General features: G+C 34.5%; 1 protein-coding gene across 2 annotated transcripts in view; it reads right to left on the bottom strand.

The window, feature by feature from the left end:
- The window catches only part of LOC124538788 (R3H and coiled-coil domain-containing protein 1), a 45800-nt gene that overhangs the window by 21122 nt on the left and 5205 nt on the right, over nucleotides 1–19473 (bottom strand). Inside the window, exon 4 of one of the 2 annotated variants that reach the window (XM_047115986.1) lies at nucleotides 5430–5481. In XM_047115986.1, the coding sequence (XP_046971942.1) occupies nucleotides 5430–5481 (52 nt within the window). The other variant, XM_047115985.1, reaches the window with a different exon arrangement.

The following is a 19473-nucleotide window of genomic DNA, read 5'->3' as shown; positions in this document are numbered from 1 at the left end:
CCTCTTCCTTTGAGGAGAAGGATTGGAACATATTCTAACACGCTGTTCCAATGCGGGTTGGTGGAATACACATGTGGCAAAACTTCTATGAAATTAGACACATGCAGGTTTCCTCACAGTGTTTTCCTTCATCGTCGAACACTAACAACCTAACCTAACCTAACCTTAATACATCAAAAGTTAAAGTTCTAAGAGGAGTTGACATATTTTCAACAATAAAGACATTATACGTATATGAATATTCACAATATTTATTAAAAGTGAGAAAGAGATTAAGCTCAATAATTCCGGAATAAGAAAAGTATAGTTCCAATTAAAAACATACAAATATTTGTAACAAACATTAAAAAAAAATTTACATAACTATAGACAACTAGAACACATTTAAAATTTAAACATATTAAGAGTTCACTTCCTCGTAAATAATATCGTTCTTTACAGATTATATATTACTCAACGCATTATTTCACAGAACAACGAACATACACAACACACTGTATATTACGTGGCGTATGTACACATATACGACGAAAGGGGTCTTATCAAGAATTCCGTGAACATCTTGCATCTTCCCGGAGAAGTCAGAAAACAGATATAAAACAGGCAGTTTCATGGATGTGAAATTACAATTTATTAAAAAGAAAATAAGAAACTTAAAAGACTTATCTCATTAAAAAAATATATCGTAAGGCCCATTTGACGTAATAGTGAACTTGACGTTAGCATGTTACTACTTTAAGCCTTCGGTATGTATACATGCCATGGTAGCTCCTTGACGGAGTAATCTATGTTAATTTAATATGTAGTTAAAAAAGGGCAAACGCTTGAATGAGTACATCTCGACTCCGTGTCGCGCCTTGAGGAGAACATATCCAGCAGTGGACTAATACAGGCTGATCATTAGGATGATGCTGATGATGACGAGTATAATAATATAAGCGGTGTACCAATGCGCCACCAACAACACCAACTATCCCTGTTTGTTGGTAGAATGTGACGAGTGGACGGTACCTTGACCATTTCCGCTTCGTTAACGAACAGTCGATCATCTAAGCCGCTGTCAACATTAATCATCGTTTAATATTACTCGGACTGCAAAGTTACTCAACATTAAATTACCTAAATTTACTTTCATAGCTTTATTTCACTACAAAGACTAATAGCTATGTGACAATTTGTGATATGAGGAGTCGTTAATCATCTTTATGGGAAACTAATTTTGATTTAAAATGTTTGAAATGCATCGAAAGCAAAGTTTATTTTCAATGATTACACATAACAAGTGCACGCCTGTACAAGCGGTATCATATGGATCTTAGGCAACATTAATAAAAAAAACAATGGTTCCATTTCGAATTTACAAAACCTGACTACCATCAGCGAGGCTTTCAACAAACTAAGAACTAGCATATACATAATAATTTATCAATGTATAATAATATATTATTATGTATGTATTAGTATGTGAGCAATTAGAAGTGATCGGAGGATTTAAATGAATTCGTGACCGGCTAATGTAGCTTTACCAGTAAGATTAAGAGTTAAGTACTTGGTGTTTTCCTGGGTTTGAACCCGCAATCATCAGCTAAGGCACACACTTAGGTTGCGGAGACCCAGTGGCTAGCCAAACAACCAGGTCATGACAAGATATAATCGGTAACAAATGAACAAATAACATTTATGTAACTCGAATTTGTAATAAAATTTTATAAATGCAAAAGTATGTCGTTGGTTTATTTTATGGCAACATATCATTTATTTTGTGTAAATACTTTATTTTATTTGATTAATATATCTCATAATATTCTTCGATTGATACGCTAAACACAGCAATCAATATAATATCAGCACAATTCTATATCCTATAAATATATGTCGAAGCATTTAATTGTTATTTGTTTAATCGTTATTTTTTTATCGTTCACCCTGGAGACGTGAGTATGACGTAGAATACATGACAGCGAAAAAGTGATTTTTCGGGGAATATCGAAAAGAGAGATACTAACATAACGAACGTAAACGGCTAGAATTATATTTCGAATAACATCACGCCTGATAACGAGTTGATGGCTAACTCCTCTCAATTCGAATCGCACCTCTGAAAAGTGCACTTTTAGACTAACTACAATTTACACTGTTTGATTCTACCCTCTTCGTATAAAGTTTTACCGTGCTTACTGTGTAATAAGTTTTTTGTTTCAATTATTTTAGCATTCAAGCTATTCTGTTAAAACACACGAAAAAAAACAGGACATGATCGTGAAATATTTGAAATAATATGCGATAGTGAATATAATAATAACAATTAAGAAGGATACAGGAATCGTAATAGCACATCAACTTAGGACATAATTTGAAACAGAACACAAATATCGTTACAACAATTTTCAAACTATTGTTTAATGTTTCTAAGTTGAGGGTAATCTTTGGAACTAATGACACAAATTACATCATGGGTACTATAGGATATAAACTATATTTTGATAATAACATTTCCTGTATAATATACTGCACCCATGCAAAAGAGGAGCGGATCTTTAGTCAACAATATGTTATACATCTCGATACTACTGTGGAAGATATCCTAAAACCTTCGCGTGATAAACGAACATATATGGACACGAAACGTGACCGTGAATTAAGGTAGGATGCCAGGCTGACTGCACTTAGACGACTGATCTACAAATTGCATTCTAATGAGCTTGAGATGTATATTAGAAAAATCGTGACGTTATTCCGTTACCAGAAAAAATGTAAATAGTATGAGCAAATCTTTTAAATCCTTTCCAATCCGGCTTTCGTCATGGTCACAGCACGACTACTGCATTAGTCAAAATTACCGATGACATTCGTTTTGGTATGGATAAGCAGCGGGTGACTGTGTTGACATTGTTGGACTTCAGCAATGCGTTTAACAGTGTTGACTATGATATTCTGCTGGCTTTCTTAAGGTCTCTTAACATATCTCCTAAAGTAATTGACTGGTTTCATTGTTACTTGGACGGGCGTCGGCAACGTATACGTGTTAACGATAATTATTCCAACTGGTGTGTACTAAATGCTGGCGTCCCCCAAGGTGGCGTGTTGTCCCCTCTTTTATTTTCAATATTTATTAACTCCATAACTAAACATCTATCTTCTCTCTACCACCTGTATGCTGATGATCTTCAGCTATACCTAACGTCGCATGTAAATGACTTACCAAACTCAATAAGCATAATCAACAATGACTTAGCACACATTTCTCATTGGAGTAAAACTCATGGTCTAACAGTTAATCCAACTAAGTCGCAGGCCATTATAATTGGTAGTCAAAAGTTATTACCGAAAATTGATTGGACTAATCTACCACCTGTGAAATTTGATGGAGTTCTTATTCCTTTTGAAGACAAGGTCAAAAACTTGGGCATAATCTTTGATAAAACGTTATCATGGATTCCGCAGGTTACCGAAGTGAGTAGAAAGATGTTTTCGGCGATTGGTTCTCTGCGTAGGTTACAATACTTTTTGCCCATACCTACCAAAATTACGTTAGCACAAACTCTCCTATTACCAATCTTAGATTATGCCGACGTATGTTATCTCGATTTAAACGAGGAGCAACTAAATAAACTTGAGCGCATTCAAAATCTCTGTATACGGTTCATATTTGGGCTTCGCAAATATGACCATGTTTCTGAATTTCGCAAAAAGCTCAAGTGGCTTCCAGTCCGCCTTCGCAGGAATACTCGTATTCTATCATTTCTTTACTGTATCCTATTCAATCCAAAAGTTCCTCTTTATTTAAAAGAGAGATTTAAGTTCCTTGGCGCTTCTCATTGTCGCTCTCTGCGCTCCGAGGATAATTTAATTTTGAGTATCCCTTCTCACTCTTCAACTTGTTACTCAAAATCTTTTACAATTAACGCAGCACGCTTATGGAACTCCTTGCCCTTAGCGGTACGTCGAGCTAAATCCCTTGAAATATTTAAACGTCGCATTTTCGAATATTATATTGATACTTGAAATCGTATTTTCATCCCTTACCTTTCTCCTCCTCCAATCCTCATTTATTTTAAAATTGTGTGTATGTTTTTCTTACTAGTTATGTGTGTATTTTCTCATTATATATGTATGTATTATTTTTACTACTTTATTATGTTTGTATTATAGTACACCTCCACCCTAAATTTATTTATTTATTATAATGTCCTATGCCAACCGGTTGCCTGGAAGAGATCGCTCTTCTAGCGATAAGGCCGCCGATTGTATACTGTATAACATTGTTTATTTTATTCTGTTTTAAAATTTTATGTACTTTGCTTGGTGTACAATAAAGTATATTTCATTTCATTCATTCATTCATTCATTCATTCATTCATTCATTCATTCATTCAAATTGTAAACAGCAGAAAACGATTGTAAAATGCCAGGAAGTATTATGCGACGCTGTCTGGCGTATCACTTAAGTCGTTTTCAACATTTTACGAGTGCGATACGAAGTTCTCATAGTCTTGGTAAACAATATTGTCCTACTAATGCTACTTCCTACTGATATTATTAATGCGAAAGATTGTGAGGATGTATGTTTGTTACTCTTTCATGAAAAAAACTACTGAACGGATTTGAATGAAATTTTACATTAATATAGGTGATAGATCAGAATAACACAGGCTACAATTTATAATAGTTTTATGAAATTTGGTCATAATATAACGTATCAAGTGACCGTACGAAGCCGGGGTCGCTTGTACTATATAAACGTTTAATTATATTGTTTATTTAAAAATACACATCAGTTCGCAAATACAATGGCGTGTAGGATAAATGTATATCGCCTTACAAACGACGTCATTATTATTGTACGAACAATGTGCTATCACTCGTGTTTACAACAAAAACAACAACTCGCTAATGTTATTGTTGTCGCCCAATTTTTGCTAACAACGTCGAAAATTATTTCGCAATAATTTAATCAACACGTGTATCATTTGTTCTGTAGTTTTTTCATTATCGACATTTAAGCTTATTAATGATAATGTTTTTATTATCATTATTATCAGTCATTAATATATTAGATACGTTTACATTATAACAAAAGATGGACGAAAACAATATAAATTTTAAATATTTCTATGGTATAGTACGTTTCTTTATTACGTGTAATGTAAAAAAAACAAATATGAATGTCTTGAAATAAGGAAATCCCTTATCAAAACAACTCACTCGGTATAGACGTCAGGCCGCGTCAAGGCCGACATACAGCCTTTAACTCACTAAATATCACCTTTATTGCAATAACAATAGATATCACAACACTATCACACAGACGTAAATTATAGGTCTCGTTGTAAAACTTTATCAAAAACTTAATAGTAACGACGTGGTGACGTCCGCTCGCGTGTACGGCCGTGCAACAAATGAAGTAGGAAGCTATGCGATGCACTCACCTGATCTTTTCCTGAGGCTGCGCGCGCGCCGCCCTGCAGACCCCCGCCGCGTCTGCGAATTGTTACATAAAGTTACCATGGTTTCCTAACTACTAGGAATACATTAGGTATTAGACATGCGGCTTAGGGCTTAACGTGTTGATACATATCATTCACACGTTACTATATTAGAATATGTTTATATTTAACTCACAGCTGCCTTACACTAGACATCACATACTAATAGAATGAGTAGAAAATTATTAACTTCATGAAAATATGAACTTTCATGTAAAATAAGAATTAACAAAAACTTTAAATAATTACAATGAATATCAAATTTAATATACGTCTTTGTTTAACATAAATCTCTAACCATTCAATTCTGTGTTGATTTTCCATACTCAACTACGCACTAGAAATAACCACCATTAATTAGAGTCATATCACGGAAACAGATGCTTCAGTATTTTGTTTGTTTTAAATTTTTCGTTGATTTTTTTTTTGAATAAAAAATCATAAGGAATTTTAGGCGTATTCTTATTCTTAAATAACCATATAGTATTTATATCTAACACAATCCTAAGTCAACATATCGTATCACATTATTGATTAGACACGTTGTGATGATGTTATGATAAATATAATTACATAACAGATAATATATATTATCTTTCAACAAAAGCAATAATGATTCAACTTTAATAATATTGTGTAAAATTTTAAGAACAATTGAGTCATTAATCAAAATTGAATTTAAAACATCCTAAATCAAAATATTATTCCTTTTCTATCTATATACAGAATTAAATTTAACTACAAAGATATCCAGCGAGAAATGAAAATAAATTACTGTTGTAAATGATACACAAACATTCTGAACTATTTAGAGATTATTTTCATTTTTTTATTTGAAATGGCTTATGCTCGTCAGTCAAATTCATACAAGATTTATAAAATCAACGAATAGGACATATACCTATCAACATTTCATCTTTCGCTTGACTTGGAGTAAAATCATGTTTTACCTAGTAGATAAACTTGAGGTCAAATAATTCTGGTCAAAAGGAAGGCAAAAAAGAAAACACTTTCATCACTTCCTGAACTTAGTGAGAACTAAAAGTCACTGGGAAAAATGGAGACAAATGGAGACAGACTATAAAACTTCCTAGTAATCTTTCATAGCTTTCATTTCGATATACATTATGTCTTAGTTTCAGCTATGTTACATTGAACACTGAAAAATATTAAGGACCAGGTAATTTAGACAAACACTAAATTATAATTACTGTAAACACTGAGCCATGTACGCAGTCTATTTCATAATTAACATCTAATGTTATGTAATCATTTGAAAATTACAGATGAAAAAAGCTGGTATAAATAAAACAGTGTCGGACATCATTTTTGTAATTAGCCACTGAATTGAGTTAATTAAGAATAAAAGAGTAAAAAAAAAACAAAGTTATAATTAAAACTGGCAAGACTAACGTCCGCTAACAATTATCTCAATTGTTTTTGGGGGCTTTTATTTGTACAATTACGTCTATGAGTCTGATGAAATTAGAGTTTAAAATGAAAACGCACTAATGTCTTATTACATTTTAGACCTCTAACTTTATCTAGACTACACTTGACGAAATCGACAAGCACGACCGCACTGAATTGAACCGCAACTGAATATTGTTTATTTATTAGCACGTGCTATCTTTTGTTTACGTTATAGCAGGTGGAAGCAAATCGGCCATATGATGGGTTGTGGTCACCACTGGCCATAGATCATTTATCTATAAGAAATTACCACCTTCCCACAAATATACTAAGTATTGCTGTTTAGCGGTCGAATATATGATGAGTGGGTGGTAATTAGACGAGATCGCATAAAACCCTACCACCAAGATATTTTTTTTTAATGGAACGCGTAATATACACTTCGTTTAAAGATATACAAAATAATATTGTAATTACCTAATACGTACATATATGGAAAAGCTGTACAGCAGAGAATAAGCGAGATATTTATCACAGGCATTCAAAATTTAATATTATAACTACAGGTATTCTTTGTTTTTGCAGTTACGTAGAGTTAATAAACAAAGACACAAAGCTAAGTAAAAAGTCGTGAGTCCGATGCAAAGATTACGGGTTCGAAGCCAGGCTAAATATACCAACTTAGCGCAACAGAGCGAAAAAGATCCCCAAAGTGGTGATGCATTTTGTGTTTGATATACTTATTGTAAAAAAAAAAATCTTTCATTATGGTCAATCTATGAAAAATAACTAATTAGTTACTTTATTTTCTTCTTCACAGTGACGACAAGAGTTGTATACACCCGTTAATGTTTGCACAGATGTCGCCAAAAGTTTGTATTTCAAATAAAAGTTGGTAAAGATTTTTTTTCTACAAGTGTTTTCAATTACCTCCATAAACGAATAACTTGGAACGTAATTCGTATGGAGGTAATTAATTAAAAATAGTTATTGCTTAGTATGGAAATTTAGTCTATTATAATAAATATTTGGTAAAACTGCTTTAAAGACAAAAACAGCCTATAAATTTCACATCGTTGGTCTAAGGACTCTTCTCCCTTTTGAGGAGAAGGTATGATGCATGTACGCTGCTCCAATGAGGATTAATGGATCAATATGTGACAGAATTTCGTTGAAACTAAACACATGAAGGTTTCCTCATGATGTTTTTTTGTTTTCCATCACCGCCGAGCACGAGATGAATTATAAACACAATTAGCACATAAAAATTCAGTGGTGCTTGCCTGGGTTTGAACCCGCCATTATCGGTTAAGATTTACGTGTTCTAGCCACTGGGCCATCTCGGCACTTGCTGCTTCCTTTATAATGAAATCTGTCTCAGTCACAGCTTAGGGGACATAAGTGCAACCGACCTCCTTGCCCTATGGGTATGCCCGATGTTAACTAGTCGTATTTTTTACCGCCATGTATATCTACAGACATAAATCCTACACTACCGAAAATCAAGGAGTATTTCGGATTCCTCGTCAAGTGTTTGACTAAAACAAAATACTAGTGGTATACTCGTCATGGTGATATGGGGCCGCTATCTGGTGACAAGTGACTACAACAAAGCGTGTCTCGCACGTTGTAAAAGTGTGCTGTCCGCACCGTTTGTTCCCGTACCGCGAAGCTGAAGTCACTGATTACTGTTATTACGTGCGATATCACGACAGACAAACCATTGTTTCCGTTAAAACTCAAAAATCATAAGTTCAAAATATACTATATATATATACTAGCGACCTGCCCCGACTTCGCACGGGTAAAATACTGATAATAAATATACTACAAAAGATTTATTTATTTATTTATTTTATAGGATCACCAACAGAAATGACAATAGTATTACAAATTTTATATAGTTAACAATTGAACACACTTGATAATTGTATTTCTTTTTATAGGTAATCACAGCATGCACTAAATATATTGAACATTAGTAATTATCACAAGATTGTTTCTTTGGATCAATTATATAATTAAATTATTTAATTAATAAAAATTATGAAATTGAATTATTTAACAGTTTTATAACAATATCAATTGTAATCATTTAAATTAACATATTAAATGCAAAATAAATTAAATAAACATTTTTTAAGTTAATTTTGAGTTAATAACAATAATTAATAATTTTAGTTTCAATAATTTATATTGTTTTTTAAGAAACTCAACAAATTTGATTTAAAAATAGCCAAATTATTACAAGTAATATCTAGGTTATAGATCTTCGAGGAGAGATCGTTATATGTGCGTGCTAGTCTAGCTGGTGGAGAATATTTTCCTAAGTTAGATTTGTATAGCGGTACATGAAATAAGGCACTCGGTTTTCTGGGTAATCTTGAGGGAACATTGAAATTAAGTAATTGCAATATAGCTGGACAATCAATATTGTTGTTCAATATTTTGTGTAGGAATAATAGATCTGACATTATTCTGCGCGACTGTAATGAAGTAATGTTGAATCGTTCAAGTCTTCCTTCATAAGAATTATCGGTTAGATTGCAGTTCGAGCGATACGCAAGATGACGCAATAGTTGTTTTTGTACCCTTTCGATTCTATCACTATGAATTTTGTAGTGAGGATTCCAAATTTGGCTGCAATATTCCAGTTTACTTCTCACTAGACTACTGTAAAGTTTAATGGTAGTAGAGGGCTGCCTGAACTCTTTTGAATTCCTCAATACAAAACCTAATGTCTTTGTTGCTGTGGTAATAATATTATCAATGTGGCTGGTAAATCTTAACTCGCTATCCAGTACGACGCCTAAATCACGCATCGCTCGAACTACCGTCAGTTTTTCTGTCTCGATGTAATATTGGCTCTGAACGTAATTTTGTTTTCTTGTAAATCTGATTGAAAAGCATTTCTTGGGATTCAGTGTCATCTGGTTATGGTTACACCATTGTATCAACCTGTTCAGATCTTCCTGTAAAAGTGCGACGTCAAAATTGTTTGTGATTGTTTTAATAATTTTAAGATCATCTGCGAATAGGTAGACTTTTGAGTGCTGAAATATCGAAACAATATCGTTTATAAAGATGTTGAAAAAAGCTGGTCCTAAGACTGAGCCCTGCGGAACACCAGACTTGGCAATGTATGGCTGAGAAGAATATCCATCTATCACCACAGTAGAGGATCTACTTTGTAGGTAGGATGAGCACCATTTTAAAATTGTCTCATTTAGTCCAAATTCCCTTAGTTTGCTAACAAGTAATGTGTGGTTTACTTTGTCAAAGGCCTTAGAGAAGTCTGTGTATATAGCATCGACTTGCAGTCGATTATCGACATTGCCAAGTAATTCAGTGACATATGAAAAGAGGTTTGTGGCAGTAGATCTACCTGACAAGAAGCCATGCTGTTGCCCATTGATACGTCTTCCTAGTAGCTTAAAGCTTAGTTCATACACTAAACTCTCAAAGACCTTTGACATAGTACATAAAATGGAGATAGGTCTATAATTTACAATATTCTGACGACTTTCACTTTTGTAAATTGGCACTATACGCGCCTCTTTCCACTTTTCGGGGAAAATACCTGAATTCAGAGAATTATTGTATATTAAGGATAACGGAACAGACAATGAGGTTGCGCACTTACGTATAAATAAAGGCGGAATATTGTCTGGACCAGCAGCCTTCGATGTGTCAAGTCTTTTTAGTCGTTTCTCAATGTCTCCTTTGGATAATTGAATGTTGCCTATATAAGTTTTGGATATGTTCACTGACGGTAAATCAAAGTTATTGTTTGAAGTATTATTATTAAATACCGATGAAAAATGATTAGCAAATAAGTCGCATATTTCTTGCCTATTGCATGTCTCATGATTATTCAAAGTCATTTTATTGGGGTAATTCGAACCCTTACGTCGCATATTTTTCAGATGTGTCCAAAAATATTTCGGATGTTGCCCAATAGCTTCTTCAATATGTAAAATGTAATCATAGTAACATTTTTTAATAAGTTTGTCACAGTCTTTCCGCAGGTGTGCAAATTCAATTTTGTCAAGTGGATTGTTATATAATTTAACTTTGTGGTGATATTTATATTTTTGTTTTATTAGTTTGATGACTGTAGGAGTAAACCAGATAGGATAACATTTTGTTCTTTTGCAGGACTTCGGGACGAACTTATCAATCGCTACTTGCAGAATTTCGTAAAACTTAGATATCATTGAATTAACATTATCTAGTGTACCTAAAGTTTGAAGCCAATCAATATTATCAAGATACGTTCTAATAGAATCGTAGTCAGCTTTTTTATAATTGTGTGAAGTTTTAGGCTTGGTTTTAAGAGGAATATTTGTGGGCATTATTTTTAAGACAATTTCTAATGGTGGGTGCAAAGTATCTACATTGCGTATGGGAAATTGACTTTCACTAATGTTCATGGTTATGTTAGATAGAATTAAGTCTAAAATTTTTCCACTTCTGTTTTTAATATGATTATATTGGTTTAGGTCGTGTAAGGCAAAGAAATCTATTAGGCAACTTTTAAGGAGACAATTTGTGTGGTTCCTTGGGGATGTGTACTGAACAATAGGTTGGATTTCCCATGATATAGAACTCATGTTAAAGTCACCAAGTAATAGAATCGAATTATTTGGAACATCCAAGTTGTTATCATTTATTGTTTTAGTTGCATTATTAATAAAAACGTCTAATGTGTTGTGAGTAACTGGTGGGGGAATGTATACTGCGCAGATATGTAAATGTTTTGTTATGACCTCAGAATCGAGTTCTATTGTGACCCATAAGTCTTCGCATTGACTCTCCCATCCAAGTTGTCTGCGTGAACTAAAGCCATCCTTTTTTACCGCTATCAAAACTCCACCACCAATTTTCTTATTGTTAGAAATGGAGGACGTTTCGCGATCACGTCTATATATATAATATCTGTCATCGAAGATCTCAGCATCGTGTATACTATCATTGAGCCAAGTTTCCGTTAGTACAATGATATCATAAGTCGAGTTAAGGACTTCTTTTCGTACTTCAGTTAAGCTTAAACGAAGTCCTCGGACATTTTGATAATAACAGGTTATTGAATCGAATTTTTCAATTAATGTACCACAACATGTCTATTAATAAAATTTAGTTACGATAAATTTAAGAGAGATTCTGAACTTTTTATAATTTTGTAGTCAGACGACTTTGACTTCCGCATAAAAACTCGACCGTTCTTAATCCAGACGAATTCATATTTGAGTTCCTTAGCTTTAATGCGTGCCTCTGCGTGTAGTGCCTTTGTAGCCGGTGGGAGATGTTCGGTAACATATATAGGTTGTTTGTTTCCTCCGATGCCTAAGTGGCTGGTATTTAATTTGTCCTCCTTACATTTCGCTTGTTTGTTAAAGGCTATAGTTGCCGCTAGAAAATTGTCCCGTACTCTTGGACTACTAAATTTGACTAGTACAGAACGTGGTCGGGGGCTCTCCTTGTTGATTTTCATTATTCTACTGCAGCTCTGTATGTCAGTATCTGATAAGTTATACTTTACATTAGCGGCCAGTTGTTTCACTGTAGAGGTGATATTTTCAGATCGGTGCTCAGGAATGCATTGGATTTCTAGGTTGCTGGCTCGGGATTGATTTTCAACTAAAGTGAGTCTAGTCTGTAAGTCATTCACTTTGGAGTGTAGTGTTTTATTTTCTAACTGTAGGGTTTTAATTACTTCATTTCTAGCGGATAAATCTTTCTTGATGTTTTCATATTGATCTTCCAGGAAATTTATAGACGCAAGAACTTCGTTCGTTTTTGTGGTGAATTCATCCAGTATGCTTTTTTTGAAAACGTCTAGCAAACTTTTCATTTCTTCTCTGACAATATACCGGACTTCATGTAGTGGTAGGTCGGATGTTATTTTTTCAATAACCTTCCTTTCATTATCTTTAATGCGAAGAGTAACATTGCAAGTCTGGTTGTCATGATCCTCTGAAGTAGTAAGCGAGGTTCTAATAGGTGTGTTTGTGTTGTCTCTTTTAGGTCTAGCACAAGTTGGACACAGCCATGTAGTTTTGTAATTTTCGGACAGTTCATTGAAACAAGTTTTAGATGTTGAAATACAGTTATAGTGATATCGTTTTTTGCAACCGTAACATGACATCACCTCAGTTGAATTAGGAGATCGAAGACAGCATTCTAATTTTTTTTTAGAAGACATTGTAAGCTTTATTATTTAATCTCAGTAATAATTTTGCTCGAAAAATTAAAAATTCTAAGTTTTGTTTGGAATCGATCTTAGGCCCTCCGGAACGAGGAGCATTTAATTCATACGCTCACCGTAACGCGCCAGATTATGTTTAGTAATCTTGGCAAAAAAACGGCTTCGTATGTTTCACAGAATTTGTGATATGATCTTGAGCGGTAGAATTGTTGAGATCGTTTTAATGACTACCTTACACCACTTTATTTTTACACTGATGCACTTATGTTTTAATACATTGTTTATTAACTTATTTCCAATTGTTTTTCACCAAAAAATGTAATGTATGCTACCTTTACAAATGGTAAATGCACTAGGTAGCTTTTTACTTAAAACACCGACGAGAATACTCGATAATTACTGTTTTTTTTTAATTATTTTATACGGAGCCGACGTGACGCGCGCGACACCGAAATACGTAATGATAAGATGTTACGATATCACATTAAAACTTCTAAAATTATCATTTTTTCTTTCCTACGTTGCCCATGTATTATATGAAAAAACCTTCCTCTCGAATCAATCTATCTATTGAAAAATTTAAAGATCTAACCATACATAGGGACAAACATCGGTAAGTGACATTGTTTAAGAAGGAGAAAAGAATACACTTATCATCAATGTAAAATTCATATACAATAAAATTTATATAGTGAATACCTATTATATTATTTGTGTTTAAAAATCATTGTAAGGTATCCTGCATGTATCAAATGAAAATCTGAATTTACCACATGCGTACCAACCGTAGTCTGTCAGAGATCCAGACATCCTCAAAGTCGATCAAATCGCTCACTAATACTAGATATATATAACTGAGTTCAGTTTGTACATTTTGATTTGTCGGAGGATATTACAAAATATCTAAATAAATAACTCGTCGTTAATAGTTTTATCTATTGCAATGAGTACATTGAGAAATACTTAGTTTACTGGCAACTTCACAAATTTCGTAACATATTTCTTAAAGTGCTTCTGAAAGACTAGTCATGCAAAGTATTATTTTACAATATTTTTTGTTCAAGTGTTTGATCAATCGAAAAAAATTACACTAAAATAATAGTGTAGTTCAGAATGACTTTATGTATCATATTCTCTACTATGAGCAATACTAGAATGCTAATATTTATTCTTTTTAAAAAAAATACGTATAAATATAAATAAATATAAATATGAGACACATTACTCTGATCCCAATGTAAGTAGCTAAAGCACTTGTGTTATGGAAAATCAGAAGTAACGACGGTACTACAGACACCCAGACCCATGACAACATAGAAAACTAATGATAATCTACATTGACTCGGCCGGGAATCGAACCCGGGACCTCGAAGTCGCGTACTCATGAAAACCGGTGTATACACCACACGACCACGGAGGTCGTCAAACGTATACTCACTGGAAATCCGAGAAACCTCTTCAAAAAACGACACTTAGAAAATGTGAACCTATTCAAAAGAATCAAAACCCACCAAATGTATACAACTATATTTTATAAATATTAAAGCTAAGCAGGTGAAGTACGTTTAACATTTACGAACGCCTCTTACAAAATCTCACGTAATATCCACATGATTTGTAACACAACTATCGCCCAAACTTATGCAATTCCTATCATACACAAATAAGGCTAGGAAACCCAATTTAGATACTATACAAGTTGATATGTCCGTGTCTTTGTTTCCTAGACGTTCATAAATTTTCCACCTTTCAATGCTTCCGTTAAGCAGCTTAGTGTAATTGTGGTTTGAAGACTGAGTGAGCGAGATGAAGGTACCAAAGACAATACAGCCGGTCCTAGGGTTTCAGGAGCATTAACGATGTTTTTATTATTATTTCCGCTGTGGCACTCATAATTAGTCCGTTTGCTAAACCGAAAACAGAAAATATTCAAATTTTTGACATAAAAATCTTCTTAGGCGCGGGATACTAATGTACTAAACAAATATACTCGTATTTTCATGTGATTCATTTTAACTCCTGAAGGTAATATCGAATAAAAAGTTCACAAAAAAAATTCATCTCTTGGTTGAGTGAAACTGGTTAAAAATTCAGTTGCAAGATTTAAGCCACACTGAGATTGTAAAAAGATGATGAAATGTTTTCGTTTATCGTCAAGATGTGTAGAATGCTCTGCCTGTTTTTGTCTTAAATCTTTCGTATCAACTTTTCTATAGCATACTTTGATTTGCTACAAACAGGAACAGTATAAACCGATCAAATTAAAAGTGAACACACGGCAAGGTCAAACCCACGCTTGCAATGCACAATTAAAATCGATCGTTATATAAGTCTTTATATTAAATGGTTCGCGTAAGCTCACATAATACTTTTTAATTAAGGCCGAACATGATTATCACTTTCGTAATAACAAAGAATTTATACAGTAATTTTATGTTTCCAGCTTCGTTGTATATTGGTATTACACTGGTATTGTCAATGAAGTACTTGATGGTAAGAAGTAACTTCTACATGAAAAATCAAAATCAAATAAACTTTATTCAAGTGGGCTTTTACAAGCACTTTTGAATCGTCATTTAACAATTAAGTGAAGCTACCACCGGTTCGGAAAGTAGATTCTACCGAGAAGAACCGGCAAGAAACTCAGTAGTTACTCTTATTCAACATTCAAAATATACAATCATATTAGTTAAATACAATTATATATGTATGTAATGTATCCTGCCTTGAAAATTCTCTCTTTGAGAAGGTTTGGTACATATTCCACCACGCCGATCCAATGCGGGTTATTGGAATACACATGTGGACTTTCTATGAATTTCTATGAAATTAGACACATGCAGGATTCCTTACGATGTTTTCTTCATCGCCGAGCACGAAATAAATTAGAAATAGAACTTAAGCACATCAATATTCAGTGATGCTCGCCTTGGGTTTGAACCCGAAATTATCGGTTAAGATGCACACGTTCTAACCACTGGGCCTTATAACTCTTATAAGTTATATAAGGATATTAAAATTTGAATTAATGCTCCAATACTTCTAGTGTAAATGCACTTCAAACCGCGAAATCAGGATTATTATTGGGTGGAACCTACTTGTACAGTTCTGGTATATTTACGTGATTATGTTACTATGTTATTAAACTGCTTCGAACGATCTAATGCTTGAAAACCCGAGGGCTATGACAAAGTGTGTAATTTAACGTTGAAAAATTCTAATGAGGCGAATAGCTGAAAATGGTCATATGGTACTTGTTATGAATCAGTTGCAGTAGCAACTGAACTCTTTCTGCCGTGTTAGATTGGCTGGATCTGATTATGAAAGTATTGAAAAGACTGCACTTAGGTGCACACATCAATGTGCCCTACGATATGTCAGGCAGTTCACTGATCTTCCTTGAGAATTGAAACCGTGACCAAAATTGACCAAGACACCATCATCACGTTCCTCTGCCCTTAACCAATCTTTATTCAGTATTGAGCAAACATTTTGTTTGTACATACGCGACACGCACGTGAGTTGAAAGCTTCCAACCAGTAGCGCAACGCGAAGTAGGAAGCGTGCGTCGAACCGGTCAAGTGTGAAATGCGCTCGTGTGCTCGATATCTCGATGCAAGACTTGCAGAGATCATTTGAACGTGTTTTTACGTCATATAATATGACAAATGGGTCTCCTGATGGTAAACAGTCAACGTCGTCAACGTTGTCTGTCACTTTGATACCTTTTATTTTTTTTTACATCATCATCATAATCCTACTCCCAATTTTATTTGGGGTCAGCGCAGCATGTCTTCTCCTTCCATACTTCTACGTCGGACATCACCTCAGCATCTCACAAGTAACATATCTTCTTTCACACAATCCATTAATGGTTCATTCATCATCCATATTTGGTCGTCCTCTATATCCATATTTTTTTACATGGAAAAAACAAATCTTTGTTTCCAATACGGACATATAACCCGTAACAGGTAAAACTTATCACAAATTTTAATAATTACGCCTTTTTTTCGTAATTGGCTGTCGTATTCTTGTTTTGTAAAAGAGTTTTTGTTATATAATCAGATAGATAGTAAGTGTATGTTACTTGGCGATAAATATCAAGTGACGGTAGATTCAGACGTTGGGCGTGGGAAAACCTTTTGACTTATAAACAAAGAATACAGCGAGGGCAATTATATCAAAATTTATTTAAAGCATACTTTCAAACGGAGACAGTAATAATTACTACTATTAAAGATTATATTAGTTATACTATTAAAGACTTTACACGCTTGACTCTCAAAACACACTAATATTGTGCGCGGGCAAGTGTTAGCCACTATTACGATGCATTAAGCTATGACAGTACGATAGACGTATAAATGACCAAAGGCGTCGGTGTTGCAAAGCAATAAGATTTAGTGAAACTGAATCAAAGTCGAGCAATTCCAGAGCAAGCGTTTCGAAAATAATATTTAAGAATATGTTACTTCCTTAATTTTATTGAATACTGTTGTAAATAACCAAGTGGCATATCACACCGAATCAGTCTGTGTATTTCGACGACAGCTTGTCAAAATCACCAAAAATTTTAGAGGCTTTCCTTCAGATAAGGCCACGAAGGACGTTACATATAAATTATAATCATGTGATTGGCGACGTGTGACGATGATGTATATATGTAGAAGTAGCGGCCTGTAAACACGACCTGTGCTACTCTCCACTGGGTTGGAAGCCTAGCCTCAAATATGGTTTAAGGATTAGCTTATAGAAGATCACTCCACAATCCTGGACCAATCAAATTCAAAATCTTAGTCTTAATCTGACGACCTCCGTGGTCGAGTAGTGAGTACACCGGTTTTCATGGGTACGCCACTCCGAGGTCTCGGGTTCGATTCCCGGCTGAGTTGATGTAGATTATCATTAGTTCTCTACGTTGTCTTGGGTCTGGGTGTTTGTGGGACCGTCGTTACTTCTGATTTTCCATAACACAAGTGCTTTAGCTACTTACATTGGGATCAGAGTATTGTATGTGATGTTGTCTCATATTTATTTATTTATTATAGAGCTCAACTGCAATGATCCAACCGGCGTCAATCGGTTCACCGAGGGTCGAGCCTCTCGAAATATTTCCATAGTTATCCAAGCCGTGTTGGCCGGCTGGTCGGGCGCGCTACTTTCACTCTCCGCGACCCACATCCGCGGCCCCGGCGGTCACCGCTGTATTACGACTTGCAACATTTGCCGGTTATGTCACCGCCGATGGTCTCGTGTGCCGGCATTGTGAAGGACGAATTTTGTCGACAGTTTTCAAATTAATTACGCGCGATAGTGTGTCAAGGACTTCGACCCAACGGTTGGACGTAAAATTTGACAGGTGCTTTCTTTCGTACAGTAAAATGATCGCGGCTCGATTTGAGATGAAAATCTTTGTCTGGTGGGTCAACATTGTCCTAATTAAAAAATTGTGTCATTTTACAAGCATTTATACACCTTCGCTAATTACAATAATATTGACAAATAAATTTAAGACCAATTCACCCAACCTACTTAGATAACGTTTTGCAACTCGTAATTGCAACATGGATTGAAAAATATCGTATTAAGTTTTGAATAAGAATATTTTTATGCTTGATAAATTTACGTCATTTGTTTATACAATAATTTGTTATCTGTTATTTAAAGTCAATTATGGCTTGACCTCATCCATAGACAATTTCTCTAAATAACCAATGTCGGAACAAACGAGTACTTGTAAACAACATCAGAATTAATTACTATTTTCTAAGTCACTAATTTTACGAGCACTTCTCTGACAGATCTTAGATATCTTCCACGTATAGTACGACACAACTTAGATGTAGCATCGGCAAAATTCGTAAAACCAATTACTCCCCATTTACACAACCAATAGAAATAGCTTCCTATCGCGCCATTCGACGCTATTCGTCGCTATAGATTCTCACGTCAGTTCAACCCGAGACAGCAAGTGCATGTAAATCAAAGTGTCATGTGATATTACACGTTATTACGTTTGTGTAAAGATCATATTCATTTAAGAAATGAATAATTATAATTTGGGATGGCGTACTTAAGTCGGCTGTAATCGGTTTAACGAATTTTGCTGATGCTACATCTAAGTTGCGTCGTATTATAATTATACTACACATCAACAAAAAATCACCAAGCCAAGATGTTCCCATGGTCCGAAACAATGAAGCGCCGCTCACGATAAGCATTTGCATAATACGATTATGTATATCGACGCACTGTTTTTGCTGAAGATTACGAAACGCACGGTTGACCACACAGCGTGCTATAATAAAACGATTCATGCCTCGCGAAAACTGCAGTAATGCGTATTATCCAAGTTTTGTAACT

Source organism: Vanessa cardui, chromosome 21, assembly GCF_905220365.1.
Source record: "Vanessa cardui chromosome 21, ilVanCard2.1, whole genome shotgun sequence".
NCBI classification, from domain to species: domain Eukaryota; kingdom Metazoa; phylum Arthropoda; class Insecta; order Lepidoptera; family Nymphalidae; genus Vanessa; species Vanessa cardui.
This window is presented reverse-complemented; position numbering and strand designations above follow the sequence as displayed.